The 15,582-nt window shown below is 39.7% G+C and overlaps 1 protein-coding gene across 3 annotated transcripts in view; it reads right to left on the minus strand.

The window, feature by feature from the left end:
* Baalc (BAALC binder of MAP3K1 and KLF4) overlaps positions 1–15,582 on the minus strand; it is a 76,201-nt gene that overhangs the window by 42,214 nt on the left and 18,405 nt on the right. The window contains exon 2 of one of the 3 annotated variants that reach the window (XM_078016835.1): positions 9,374–9,435. The exons of the other annotated variants lie outside the window; for them this stretch is intronic. Coding sequence (XP_077872961.1) covers positions 9,404–9,435 — 32 coding nt within the window. The 3' untranslated portion in view covers positions 9,374–9,403. The remainder of the gene's footprint in view (positions 1–9,373; positions 9,436–15,582) is intronic. 3 annotated transcript variants of the gene reach the window in all.

Genomic DNA, 15,582 nt, shown 5'->3' on the forward strand with positions numbered 1-15,582 from the left:
TTGTCTTGAACTATATACTGTCCCATGCAGAAGCAGAAGCAGACAAGAGCAGAGTTCTAAGGAGAGGTCTAAGATGGCAGGAGTGGATGCAAAGGAAAGCCTAGTCATTTATACCGAAAAGAACCTGGACTTTAATAGGATGGAAATGCTAATTACCCTTAGTGACTGTACCCCATAAATAGGCACAAATTTTATGTCAACTAAAATTTTTAAACAAAGTAAAAACAAAGTTCTTTAAGAAAAACTGGAATATAAGCAGTTTGGGATGGTTTGATATATAACAGCAATTTATGAATATATATTTTATAATTAAAAAAAAATCCTGGACTAACAATTCCCAGGAAAAGGCTGCAGCACAGCTGATACAGAACCCAAACTTGAGAATAGTGCTCAGGTAATTCAGGCAGACTCACTGACAAATTACTTTTCTGACATATTTTACTTTTCTGTGCTTTTCTTGTGTGAAGTCTAGGGTGGGATATTTAAAGGAAGCTTGTCTTGCCTGGGTCTCCTGAGTTCTCCAGGTGCCACCCTAACAGGAGGGCTGAACAGAGGTGGGCAAGATAGGAAGTGTGTGTGCTGCCTCTTTTCTAGTTTTTCATATTGCCAGCAATCCTCGGTTTGTAGACGTATCATTCAAACCTCTGCCTCCATTTTCACAAGACTGTCTCCCCTCTGTGTCCAAATTTCATTTTTCTTATAAGAACATGAGTCATCTGTTTAAGGCTCACCTAATCCAGTATGACCTCATTTTAACTTGATTACATCTGCAAAGACCCTGTTTCCAAATAAGGTCATACTCACAGGTACTGGGAGTTAGGACTTGAATTGAATTCTGTAGAAAAATACATTCAAGCAGGGGCTGGGGTTGTGGTTCAGTGGTAGAGAACGCTTGCCTAGCACATGTGAGGCCCTGAATTCGACCCTCAGCACCACATATGAATAGATAAAAAAAAAAGGTATTGTGTCCAACTACAACTAAAATAAATAAATATATGTATAGAAAAAGAAAACCACCAAGAACCAGCAAATCTATTTTTTAAACAATTAAAAATGAGGTTTTTAATTTTTTAAATGGGCTCATTGAATTCCAGTTCTGAAATGACAAATTTTATAATTGCAAATGCAACTAGTTTTGTTTCTCAAATCCCACTAAAACAAAATATAGAAAAACTTTCAAAGGCATAAACCCACAAGGACAAAGAGAAAGGCTACACAGTTTTGGAAGCCAGAAAGGAGATGAGATAGTGCTTTGAAAGCTGAATCCAAGCAGAAAAGGGGAGAGAAGTGACATAGTTTATATCCCTATGTCCCCAAGGAACTCGGGAATCGGAGGCACTAGATATTTTTGGAAAAAGAGAGAGAAAGGATTTGTGCAATATCTGCTTAGATAGCAGTTAGAACTTCATATTCTCTTCCCAACTCAGAGGATCTGAATGACTGCCCTTCCTCCATCCTTAAAGAACTTAGTTTTGTTTTTTGGTCACAATTTCTGAAATGAGAATCACTTAGAGCAATTGAGCAATTGAGTTCAGGACCACTGTATGGAATATTTAGATACTAGTTTTCTAATATTCAGATACTAGTCTCACACCCTCCGGGTAGGAAACTGGAAGAGTCTTCTCCATGGAATCTAATCACCCCATCTCCAAAGGCCTAAAAAAAAAAACAGACATCAAGTTTCCTGAAAAGAATGAACCAGCAGATACCCTGCAGTGAAGAAAACAGATTTCCAGTCCCAACCTCATACCAGACCTTCTGACCAACATCTTAGTGTTCTCTCCTTAAATATGATAAAACAGTCAAGGCCACTAGATGTGGAGGAAAGCCTCCAAATAAAAGAAAAACAGAAACAAAAGGGGGGAAATAAAGTTGAAGAAACAAACACCATAAGGAAAATCTAATTGATATGATCATCAGAAACACAATGCTTCTTGAAAAATGAGAATGGGATGCTATAAAAAGGAATTCCAAAAGAGTTGTAAATTACTGAAGATAGTACTGAAGATTTGTATGTTAACCTAAAACTGTCCAAATGTACTATCTATTCAATTCATATGTTAACCTAAAACTGTCCAAATAAATTGTATTATTTAAAAAAAAATTGTTAAATTTTTTATTTCTCCTTTAATTTACAAAGTTTAAGAGATAATGTTGAGGAAGCCTCCCCCCCCAAATAGGAGAGCAAATATAAGTTATTTTTTCTCCTAGACTAGTGCTCTAATTTTCTTAAGACAAATGTTTCCATAATTGAAGGCTATTAGATTTCTTCTAATGCTCATGGAGACAGAGCAGGGGATGGGAACATGGAAGGATAAACTTCATACAAAGAATTAAGAATCAGAATGAGATCAGACTTGTTAATGATAACATTGGAATGCAGAAGAAATGAAACCATACCTTTAGAACTCTAAGGAAACATAAGTTTCATTCTAGACTTTTATACCCAGCCAAAATACCAGTGAAATGTACAAGGCATGAAGAAAATTTTGAAATGCAAAGTCTCAAAATATGTCACCTCCTACCCAGGAAGCTACTCGAGGATATTTTTGGTTTGTGCGAGTATAAATTTATAACATTTTTTTAAAGATGTAATAAAACCGGATCAAGGCACTTATCTGCCTAAAACCTTTCTAAAGCTTTTCATTACTATTAGGATAAGTCCATGTTATTGTGACACAAGCATCCTGTGTGATTCAGCTTCACCTTGGCCCTAGTCCTTGCTCCTTTCCTCACTGCTGTCATGAGGTGCCAATCACAATGGCTGTCCTTCAATACCTGGAAAGTGGAACTCTCCCTTTGTATGGCATTTACAGCAATTACAAATAATGAATTGTGTGAATCAGTTTGTTGTCTGTCTCTTCTTCTACTTGTGTTGATATGATTGTCACTAGCCACAATTGGGCTATGTAAATTTAAACTAACAATAAGTAATATGAAAAACTCATTTCCTCAGCAGCACAAGTTCTGTTTAAGTGATCCATAGACCCCAGATATTGTACTGGATAGTGAAAAAAAAAAAAAAAAAGGAATATTCCATCATCACAGAAAGTTCTGTTGGACAGCACTGCTCTAGACTGTAAGCTGGCCTAGCGCTCAGTCCCTGTTGCCTAGGTTAGCATTTTGAAATTGCTCCCCAAAATTCACTCCATTCAGGGTAAACGGTGAGAATACTGCCCTGAAAGTCCCATTTATATTTGGGCTTGCTTAGTCTCTTAAGCCCTTCAACAATATCTATTTCTTTATCATGCAAAAGCAAAACCTGCAGCAAACAAAATTAAAAGTTACCTCTAACAAAGTAAACACAGAACCATTGGGGCATAATGGTGGACTTAAGTAATCCACGAAGGCAAAAGACTACATTTCACCTGTTATTAGAATTAGTTTCCTCATTTGTCTTATGAGTCAATCATGAGAATTAAACAGGAAGGTGTGTATTTTGAGAATCCATTTAGATTTAAAATATGCTAATGTGTCCTTTGTACCACATTAAGTCACTTTGGGCACTGTGGATTAGAAATCCAGTTTAGATGCTGTATTCAGCATTACACACAAAGAAATTAAATAGGTACAATTTCCTTTTAAGAGGATTATTACCAGGCTTTCAAAGAGGCACAAGCACCTAATTAATGATTAATGTGTTCATTGGATTTGAACAAACTCAACAACCCAGAGATGCATTCAAATATATTTATTTAAATAACTTTTAAAAAATAGAAAATCTTTCAGGACAACAGTAAAATCACTATTTCCCTCTCCCCAACATACTGGCCCTGGGAGACTATCCTTATTAGTGACCCTGTCCATTCCAAAACAGGGTATCTGCCTTCAGGTCCCCTTTCCACCCACACATCTTCATTTTAATCCTGAATCAAGAAGGTCTCTGGAATCAAAATAAGGAAGCAGGGCTCTCTGATGCTTTGTCAAGTGTGCATATTTAGCTCTCTCCTTTTTATTCGTCACCTGTCCCTCTTGTTCTCCACTCGCTGTAACAAAACAACCAAGGGCAGGCCTGCAGCATTTCAAGATCGGAGCCTGGCAGAAACAAAGGTTCCAGAAAAAAGCAAGTGCACTCTAAGAAGCAAGCAAGAAGTGGGGTGGTAGAAGCTTAAACTCTGAGTCATTAAAAGATAGTGGACAAAGACGACCTTTCCTCAGGACATGTCCTCATCCTGCACTGACAGTGTGTGGTCATTTAATTCGAAGGCAAACAATGGAGAACTTGCTCTGGTGATCAATGGAGGACAACTGAAAGGAGATGAATCCCCATGCTAGATGCAAGGGAGAATTTTGGCAGGGGGGAGGGGGCACCAGGAGGACATGTCATGCAGTCAAGATGATAGCTGGCACTGATGAAGCACTTACTGAGTCCTTGACGTACATTACATCATTATTCTGCACCCCAGTGTTGAGGAGGGCAGGTATTATTTTGAAAACACTGTGGGACAAAGAGGACTTTTGCCTTACCAGCTGTGCAGCATCATCTGCAAGGTGCGGATGACTGACTTCGTAGGTTATCATAAGTATCCAAGTGGGTTTTGTTAAACAGGTAGAAGAGTGGCAGGCCCGCAGTAAGTAGAATACACAGTATTCGTTTTACAAAAGACAAATTTCCAGTCAGTGTACAGATCAGAAATGTGTTCTGGTTTTGGTTCTGTTGTTGGTAAACTGAGAATTCAGGCAGGGCCTTGAAACTCTTGTCTTGATGACCTCCTAAAAATTTCAGAGTTTGATTTCCATGATTCCTCAGAAGCTATGAGGTGCTTCTGATGAACGTGACTTATTTGTAGCTTTTCTTTCACCTTCTCCTCTGTGCTCAGTTTTATTCCCCTTGTGCTCATTACCAACTTAACAGAGGAGGATTTTGGAAAAGGACAGGGACAGTCTTGGTTTTCTTTGTGACAAGGGAACCATACTGCCCTTGAGCAAGCATAGGGATACATAATGTTAGCAGTGTGTGCTGTAGTCACACCAACGCCAGTGGCTCCCCTTTGGAAAATACAATCCACTTCAGAATGTTTGGAGGAAGTGATGATATAACTCATAGGAAAGCAAAGGGAAGGTTTTCCAAGTTCTCAAATACCTAGTCATGGAGCCATGCAGACTGTGGTCAGAGAGCAAGACTTTCACACATTCATAAGCTAATGGCCACACATCTGTACAGCCATCCAACTACCCAGCAAACTGTCTATGGAGACATGTTTGAAATCCCATAGTTTTGTAGCCCTGCAACAGATCATTATTAAAATGTAAGATGGATCACAAAGTAGTTATTTAACTGACTTGCCAATCTCAGAAAACATGAATGAAACTCCTATTTTTTGTAAGCTCTCATGGGGGAAAGACAATTAGCAAGACACAATTTCTGCAGACCTGTGTACATGTACTAACCCTATAGCAGTGGAAATATTTTTTTTTTTCTTTTTGGTTACCAAGGATTGAACTCGGAGGCACTTGACCACTGAGCCACATCCCCAGCCATTTAGAGACAGGGACTCACTTGAGTTGCTTAAGGCCTCACTTTTTGCTGAGGCAGGCTTTGAATTCATGATGATCCTGCAGACACCCGAGCTGCTGGGATTACAGGCGTGCACCACTGTACCTGCTGAGTGGAAATAATATTTAAAAGGGAAAGGTTCTGTGTGGGGAAAGCCTAGGAAGGCTTTGCCGAGGGGTTGACTTTAGGGTTAGACTTGCACAAAAAGTGGGAGGAAATTGCAGGACTAAAGAGAGAAAGGAAGAAAGGAAACAAGGTGCATGGTGGTACACATCTTTAATACCAGCTACTGGAAGGCTAAAGCAGGAGGATTGAGAGTTCAAGGTTAGCTTTGGCAACTTAGAACTTTTCTCAGAATAAAAAGGGCTGGGGGTGTAACTCAGTGGTAGAGTGCTTGCCTAGAATGTGTGAGGCCCCGAGTTCAATCCCCAGTTCTGCACCCAAAAAAAAAAAAAGCGTGGAACTGGTAGGGACAAAGATTGCTAGGCAGAGAGGAACATATTTGGAAGGTGTGAAAGAAATCCAATTCATAAAAATGTATACAATTAGGAGATCCACAATATTTCATATTTTAACCATGAAAGTAGCTGAAATAGCAGTTTTATCCTACTGCTAAACTCTAAGGAAAGTATATTGAGATAGGCATGCTCCTATACTAGTGATATACTTTGTTCTGGGAAGAAAACTACAATATGTTTCAGCTATCTTATAGACTATATATGCCATTAATCCAGTGCAGGTGTGTGGAAGTGGGAAGGGTGGGTGTGGGGAAGAAGAGGCTAACTTGGTTGGGATAAGTTGAATTTGAGGCTCCTGGCTGATAATAATTGGTATCTTACAAGTAGTTGGAAATGAGGGTCTAGAGTCTGAAGGAGGAACAGTGGGAGACATCTACTAGGGAGAGCCAGAGCGGATGAGCTCACCAAGAGAGCTGATGAATAAGGAAAGGGGGCGGGGAAAAGGATGTGAATAGTCATAGACCTATGGGAGGGGCATGGGGGAACCAGGAAAGAGGAGCCAGGAAAGGAGGATGACACAGATGAAACACAATCAGAGGTGGGAAAGAAACAGTGTTATGGGAGAGGGTGGATTTCAAAGTGGGGAGGATGTGGTGGGCAGAGGATATTGGCCAGACACGTGGTGCTGTAAACTGCAGAGGGGTCAAGGGAAATGCGCACTGACTCTTCAAAGGGTCACCAGTACCTTTATGTGGAGAGTTTCAGTGATTGTAGAAACAGACATCTGTAACATTTAGGCAGGAATCCACCTGCTTTACCCCTGTGAGACGTAAGGGAAATATGCTAATACTCAGGAAGTTTGTTGTGCTATAGTCCTTTGTTTCTGACCCAGGAGTTTCATGTCTCATCTGGCATCCATGAGACAATGACAGGTTAATTGTAGAGTAAAATCTCAGATCACTCACAGTTCTTAAAACGGCCATGCCTTTGTAGAACCTTGCCATGCCTCCATCAATTGGAATCTAAATCCCCTCTGCATGTGAGCAGGCTTGTGACTCACTTGTAACCAAGAGAACATAGGTGAAGTGATGCTACATGACCCCTAAGTCTGGGTCATAAAAGGCAAGGCAGCTCCTCTCTTGCTAGCTGAGGCCTGCACTGGAGCTCTGAGTGGTTATGTAAACAGTCTAACTGCCCTCGGGCCACCACACTGTGAGGAGCCTGAACTAGCCCATGCAGAAAGACCATATGGAGAAGCCCTGGAACTGTGCTGACAGAAAGATGCCCAGCCAGCCCAGCTGCTCCATTTGACAGCAAAGCCCCAGCAATTTTATTCACTGAATGACCTTAGGGGCTTTTTACTTTTCAAAACATCTCGGTTATCCTCAAAGGATGAAGATCTGCAAACAGTGAATATGATCAAAAGAACAAGCCTAGAGATGTGAACAGATTGTATGGGGGGCGGGGAAGCAATTTACCCATAATCACATGAAATGCCAACAGCCTCACTCACAGACAGGGACACTAAAACTAACAATTTCTCACCTATGAAAGTGACAAACATCCCTAAGTTTGACAATCTATGTATGCTGTTGGCTAGGCTGTAGGGAAACAGACATGTACTCGTACAATGCTGATGGGAATTTGGCAAGATCCAGCAAAATTACATTTGCATTTGGCCATTGGCCCTGTCATAACCTTTTTAGGAATCTACCTAAATATACACTGGTAAAGATGAAAGGACACATAGACAGGACTAAAAGGCTGGAAACAATTCCAACGGTCATCAGTAAGCAACTAAATTAGTAAACTAGGATCTATCTCACAATTGGGAACTATGGAGTTACAAAAAGAGTGAGGAACTTATCTATATAGTGCTTTGTGGTGATCTCTGGGATAGATTGTTCTGTACTTTGACTTTTTCATTTAACAATGAGACAGTATGCTACCTTTTAACTTAAGGGAGGACATATGAATATATATGTACATGTAAGTGTAATATATGTATATATTATGTATATTATATGTGTGTATTTTGTGTGTATGCATGTATCTACTTCTTTTTAAAAATAGATTATTTCTGTAAGAGGATAGAAGAACAGAGTAGGAGGCAGAGATGAAGGCTAGACTTTGTAAATGCAGTTTATTTCATAGATTTGTCATGGGAACCATGGAAGTGTTTGACTAACATAAAATTAAACTGAATGAAAGAAACAACAATTTTTTCTAAAAAAAAAAAAAAAAAAAGAATCAGTGAATCTACATGTGGCAAATTGATGGCTTAACCACACAGCAAGAAATTATTTTAAGTGATTTTTAAAATATAGTAACCTACATGGTGTGGAGGTGTATGCCTGTACTCCCAGAGCCTCAGGACATTAAGGCAGGAGAATCATGAGTTCAAGCCCAGCCTCACCTACTTAGCAGGACTGTCTCAAAATAAAATAAAAAATAAAAAAGACTGGGAATGTAGCTCAGAGGAAAAAGCATCCTTAGGTTCAATCCTCAATACCACAAGGAAAAAAAAATAGTAATTTAACTGTATATTCCTATTAGGATTTACCCTAAGGATAGAAATTTTTAAAAATCTTTTAGATATTTTCAATAATTGTTATATATATAACATGAAGCAAATAAGTACTTATAATGGTTGGTAGGAATCAAGGATTTTAGTACATACACATTTTTTAAAGATGAAAAATTTGAATCTCCACTGTCAATACATTAACACAAACATGTTTCTTTTTTCTTCTTAAAAAAGAAATTGTTCCTAGCTCTGTTCACTGAAAAGGTATATAAATAACAACCAAACCAGTAGCAACAGACATCCCAGAGCCCAGGTTGTGGCATCTAAATATCATAGTTCAATTAAAGGAATGAAGCTCCTTAAAGAAATGGCTAACTTCAACCGGGTGTGGTGGCGCACACCTGTAAACCCAGTGGCTGGGGAGGCTGAGGCAGGAGATCATAAGTTCAAAGCCAGCCTCAGTAAAATATGGTGCTAAGCAACTCAGTGAGACCCTGTCTCTAAATAAAATACAATATAGGGCTGGGGATGTAGCTCAGTGGTTAAGTGCCCCTGAGTTCAATCCCTGGTACCACCCCTCTCCCCAACCTCCAAAAAAGTAATGGTTAACTTCAGGTCTAACCCAGGAAAAATAAAAGCCTATTGAAATACAACATACCACAGGGGAAAGACTATTGGAGTTCTGCAACAGGAGTAAAGACTCAAACTGAGAAGCTTCCACTAGCAAAAGACAGGACAATTTGAGTGCAAAATTAATAATAATAATAATAAGTGCAGTGAATTAAAACATACTAAATCCATGAATTCATAATACCTTACTTGTCATTGGAGTACTAGGGAAGAAACTGAGAATTGATAATTAAAGGAAGTATCAATTAGACATTTACTCACCCTTTTCAGTGCAATGAGGAAAGTTGTTCTTTATAAAAGAATTGCAACTGCTTCTTGGCCTTCTGACTAAGATCAAGCATAGTATAAAGGAATCTACATAATTGTTGAAGAGATGTTAGAATATCACAATTTTGTGATCGTTCATGAAATAATGATTATTAATAACTGCTAAAACCATTAGGTAGAAAGCTGATATGAAACTTTACAATAGATGAATCAGATGGTATATCTGGCCATCTTAACCAAAAAAATGAGATAACCAGGTACCGTGTGGTTCCTGGTGTGTCACAAAGGAAAGAGTTTATCCCACCCATGAGGTCTTCCTACACACACAAAACAGAAAAAACAAACTGAACCTCATCAAGCCTATAGTTCTAATCACTAGTTTACGGGGAATGTGGAACATTTTGTTCAATTAAATTTTTAATTGACATATAAAAAAAATGGTATCTACTTATGATATACAGCATGATGTTTTGACATATGTCTACATTGTGGAATGGCTAAATCAAGCTAATTAATGTTTATTACTTCATACTTTTTTGTGATGAGATTCTTTAAAATCTACTCTTAGCAATTTTCAAGTGTACAACACATTGTAATTAACCATAATCACCATTTCCTACAATAGATTTCCTGAAATTTTTCCTTCTGTCTAACTGAATACTGAGACATTTTTAAAAACCCCATAGAAATGCAGTCAACAAAATTAAAAAAAAAAAAGGGAGGGGATGCAGAATTCTACAAAAGCAACAACAGTTTATTCAAGTAAATTGAAAGAGGAAGGGAGGAAATGGAAAACCCATAAATTAAAAGCAACCTGAGAAAAATATCAAATACAATGAATGGGCATTGTTTGTATCCTGAAGCAAATAAATAAATTGTAGAAAAAACACTTATGAAATCATTAGAGAAATGTGGACACTGACTGAATTTGTATATCAAAGAATGAAGGCATTTCCGTTAATTTTGAGATGTGAAATGGTATTACATTTGTATATTAGGTTGAAGCATATGAGGTTGCTTATATTACACTGTATGAATCTATAAAAATAATAATTTCATATGGTCTAACTTCTCTTAGCTATTCATACTGAAGTATTTATGATAAATTATATGAATGCTAGAATTTGACTAAAACTTATCCAATTGGTGAAATAGAGGCAGAGATAAAATAAGATTTGCCATGTGTCAATAGCTTTAGCTAGGTGATGGTACACAGGTTCATTATACACTTCTCAGACTTTACATATGTATAGTGTATATGCTTGAAATACATGGTGTAGTTTTATTAAAGTTGTAAATGCTAGTTTGAAATGCTATCACAATAAATGCCTGAGGCTATCTATGAATGAGGGGTTCCAGAGCTGCACTGAGCAACTGCAACCAGATGGTGTCTGCTTCTCGAATGAAGCTATCATTTCAAATCATCTTCTCCTGTAACTTTTTCTTACATTTTCCACTTTTTTGCATATGAATGATTTAGAGGGGTCCCAAGAATAGTCAGTGTTTGGATTTTTGATTCATGTGCAAAAGAAAAAAGTGGGGGCTAACGAGTATGGACACACTTTCTGGGTCCCTTTGTTAACTTTTTCAGAAGATTCCATTTAAACGATGCATTTTCTAGGAAGTTCACTGGGTATTTTCTTAAGACTTATGTAATGGCTGGCAGCCCACCCCCACCTCTGCAAAGGAACACCTGATTCAGCAAAGCAAACATAATAACAGAACCCCATTCATTGCCTGCCCAGACTTGGAACCAACCAGACGTGCAGTGACTTTCTGAAAACCCTCAACCCTGGCATTCCAGCCTGTGGCAAGAACTGAGAGTTAAGGAAAAGTGAGGGGAGCACAGACACAGGGAGATAATCATCTCCTCATGCCTCCCAGGGGCAGCTAGGCGGAGGACTGTCTGAATCAAGGTCAGCTGGGAAAATAACTCAGGCCACAGCAGCTGCTCTCAAAACTGATCAACAGTGACCTGGGCTGAAGGGGCAGGAAAGTCCCAATTTCTCTACAGGGAAAGCTCCTTTGAGAACCAGGAAGGAGATGAAATTAATCCTCAGGCGCCCTCTGCCTTCCTCTAAGTGATGGCATGATATTCTTCCCAAATCAAGAACATAATTTGCATAATGAAATCTCTAATGACCTAATATCATCAGAGACGATTTAATGACTTTTAAAGACTACCTTCAAAATGAGAATAAGTTTATCCCATTTCTTCATTCCTGGTTCCTTTTACAGACATGGAGTACTAGGCATGTGCTGAGCTATTTGCAGGTACATTTGAGAGCTGGGACTAGTACCTGCAAACTCTGTAGCTGAAGACAGCGTGAAAGAAAAGAACAAAGACAGTGACTCCTAATTTAGCTGTGCCTCAGTCACCTAGCACAGGAACGGGCAAGAACACAAACATGCTCATTCATGCATCCATCATATATGTCTGCTTTGACACTAAAAATAGCAACATTGAGAATATATGTGGCCCACAAAGCCTATTGCCATGTGGCCTTCTGAAAAAGTTCGCCAATCTTGATCTAGAACCTCAGATCCCTGTGAGTGGTCCATGAACCAACTGCAGCAGCAGCATTGCAAGCTTGTTAAAAACTCAGAATTTCATGGCATCCTCGGCCTGTGAAGCTTGTCTCTTCACTGGCCTAGAGAACTTGTTAAACATGCAGGTTTTGTCCTGCCTCACCTTTTAGATTCCCCTGATGAATGGCAATATGGAGCTACTGGGGAAGCAGAAAGGTGAATATGGTGATGGTGTCTCCTGCCTGTAGAGTCCTCTGTAGCACCCAACTGGGTCTCCCTGCCACCTCCAACACCAGATCCTTCACTTTGGGGGTGCCAGGAGGCAGGCAGATTTGACCTCAACTTGCCTACAGCTGAGTGTCTCTCTAGGAATTGCTCTCTGGGGAAGGAAGTGGATTCACTCAGGGTCTTGTCCTTTTGCTGGGGGCCGCCTGCATCCAGTGTCTGGTTGATGTAGGGTAGAATGGCCTGGCTCCTCATGGCAATTGCTGAAGGGTCATGCCAGCTCCAGAGCTTCCCCCAGGGATCAGCTGAGGACCCCACTGCAACAGCCATTCAACTTCCTCCGCCCCAGCCATGCCCCTCACCCCTCCCAGCTTGTGTTCCCTGGTGCTCTCCCTAGTAGGGGTCCATCAGATTCTGTTAACCAACTCTAAAAGCATATCTGTTGACAGCAAAGATAAGTCACAGCTGTAAATGAGAAAATTCAAAACAGAATGAGTACTCTAACAGGCATGCTAGAAAGAAACACTGAACTGGAAGGGCAGGACTGGGAGGTGTTTGGGGCACAGGAAGTAGGGTGGATAGAGTGCTTCAAAGAATAGCTCCAGTCGGGCTGAGTGGAGAGGATTTGCAGAAAGCTGGTGGAAGAGGAGGCTGGAAAGAAGGCCTAAAATGGCCAATCAAAATCCCAATGGCATTTCTTGTAGAAATAGATAAAGCAATCATGAAATTCATATGGAAAAATAAAAGACCCAGAATAGCAAAAGCAATTTTAAGCAGGAAGTGTGAATCAGGCGGTATAGCGATACCAGATTTCAAACTATATTACAGAGCAATAGTGACAAAAACAGCATGGTACTGGTACCAAAACAGGCGAGTGGACAAATGGTATAGAATAGAGGACACAGAGACTAATCCACAAAGTTACAACTATCTTATATTTGATAAAGGGGCTAAAAGCATGCAATGGAGGAAGGATAGCATCTTCAACAAATGGTGTTGGGAAAACTGGAAATCCATATGCAAAAAAATGAAACTGAATCCCTTCCTCTCGCCATGCACAAAAGTTAACTCTAAATGGATCAAGGAGCTTGATATCAAATCAGAGACTCTGCGTCTGATAGAAGAAAAAGTTGGCTCTGATCTACATATTGTGGGATCGGGCTCCAAATTCCTTAATAGGACACCCATAGCACAAGAGTTAATAACAAGAATCAACAAATGGGACTTACTTAAACTAAAAAGTTTTTTCTCAGCAAGAGAAACAATAAGAGAGGTAAATAGGGAGCCTACATCCTGGGAACAAATCTTTACTCCTCACACTTCAGACAGAGCCCTAATTTCCAGAGTATACAAAGAACTCAAAAAATTAGACAATAAGATAACAAATAACCCAATCAACAAGTGGGCCAAGGATCTGAACAGACACTTCTCAGAGGAGGACATACAATCAATCAACAAGTACATGAAAAAATGCTCACTATCTCTAGCAGTCAGAGAAATGCAAATCAAAACCACCCTAAGATACCATCTCACTCCAGTAAGATTGGCAGCCACTATGAAGTCAAACAACAACAAGTGCTGGCGAGAATGTGGAGAAAAGGGTACTCTTGTACATTGCTGGTGGGACTGCAAATTGGTGCAGCCAATTTGGAAAGCAGTTTGGAGATTCCTGGGAAAGCTGGGAATGGAACCACCATTTGACCCTGCTATTGCCCTTCTCGGGCTATTCCCTGAAGACCTTAAAAGAGCATGCTACAGGGATGCTGCCACATCGATGTTCATAGCAGCACAATTCACAATAGCTAGACTGTGGAACCAACCCAGATGCCCTTCAATAGATGAATGGATAAAAAAAAAATGTGGCATCTATACACAATGGAGTACTATGCAGCAATAAAAAATGACAAAATCATAGAATTTGCAGGGAAATGGATGGCACTAGAGCAGATTATGCTTAGTGAAGCTAGTCAATCCCTAAAAAACAAATACCAAATGTCTTCTTTGATATAATGAGAGCAACTATGAACAGAGCAAGGAGGAAGAGCAGGAAGAAAAGACTAACATTAAACAGAGTCATGAGATGGGAGGGAAAGGAAGAGTAAAGGGAAATTGCATGGAAATGAAGGGAGACCCTCATTGCTATACAAAATTACATATAAGAGGTTGTGAGGGGAATGGGAAAATAAACAAGGAGAGAAATGAATTACAGTAGATGGGGTAGAGAGAAGATGGGAGGGGAGGGGAGGGGGGATAGTAGGGGATAGGAAAGGTAGCAGAATACAACAATTACTAATTGGGCATTATGTAAAATTGTGGATGTGTAACCGACGTGATTCTGCAAACTGCATTTGGGGTAAAATTGGGAGTTCATAACCCACTTCAATCTAATGTATGAAATATGATATATCAAGAGCTTTGTAATGTTGTGAACAACCAATAAAAAATAAAAAAATTTAAAAAAAAAAAATTAAAAAAAAAAAAAAAAAAAAAAGAAGGCCTAAAATGGCAGGCACATTCACATTTTGTAGAAGGTGGGAAATCATGACACTTTGAGCAGAGCAGCATGACAATGGTCCCAGCTTTGGTTCAGGAATGTTCACCAGGCAACAGTGTGAAAGAGATTGGAGTGGGTGTGAATGGGGGTGGGAGCAGTCCAAAAGCTATTGCAAATGTCTAAGTAAAAGACAATGAGAAGCAGAGTTAGCAGTCAGCCAAGGCCACCTGGCTCAGAATGAGACAGACCTGGGTTTAAACCCCATCAACCACTTGTCTGCACTTCAGCAAGTCAACTTACCTCCCGGACACCCCTTTGTAAGGTGGAGCTAACGGAGGTAATAAATATTCAGTGCCTACAAATACCAAGCACCTGATTCATGGAAGCCATCCTCAGAAGGCAGAGGTTGCACTCAAACATCACTGATAGCCCAGCAAGCAGGTCTGAGTCTGGCAGCTATAAACACTGGCCAGAATGTCCTTGGGAAGGTAATAACTTAATGAGGACTTGGTTTCCAACACATTTATTGTTTATTGAAGTGCTTAAATCTGAATCCTTCCTCTTTTGAAAGGTACACAGGCAATTTCAGGTTCATTGTAACCAATGCCATGCCCTGTTGTTATGGTGACTGGTTTTCCAAAAAGCCCTGCTGTTTTCTACAAACCCTTTGGTTTCCTCTTATGCTGAAGTCTACAAGCCCTGGAGACAGCAGCAGGATAATTTTTTTTTTTTAACTTCCATAAGAAACACTGTCAACTCTTTTAAATTTGCCAATGGGCTGTCTGCAACTTTTCCCACAGAAGCCCCCAGGCTGAGCAGCAGTATGACAAAATGCACAGGGACCCTCCACAAATGTTCTAATTGGAAAATTGGTGCCATAGAATATGAGCTTCATACCAATCTCTGGCTGGCATTAGCCTTAGAGGAAAACAGAAAACAAAGGGATGCTTACCAC

This window comes from Ictidomys tridecemlineatus, chromosome 7 (genome assembly GCF_052094955.1).
Source record: "Ictidomys tridecemlineatus isolate mIctTri1 chromosome 7, mIctTri1.hap1, whole genome shotgun sequence".
NCBI classification, from domain to species: Eukaryota; Metazoa; Chordata; class Mammalia; order Rodentia; family Sciuridae; genus Ictidomys; species Ictidomys tridecemlineatus.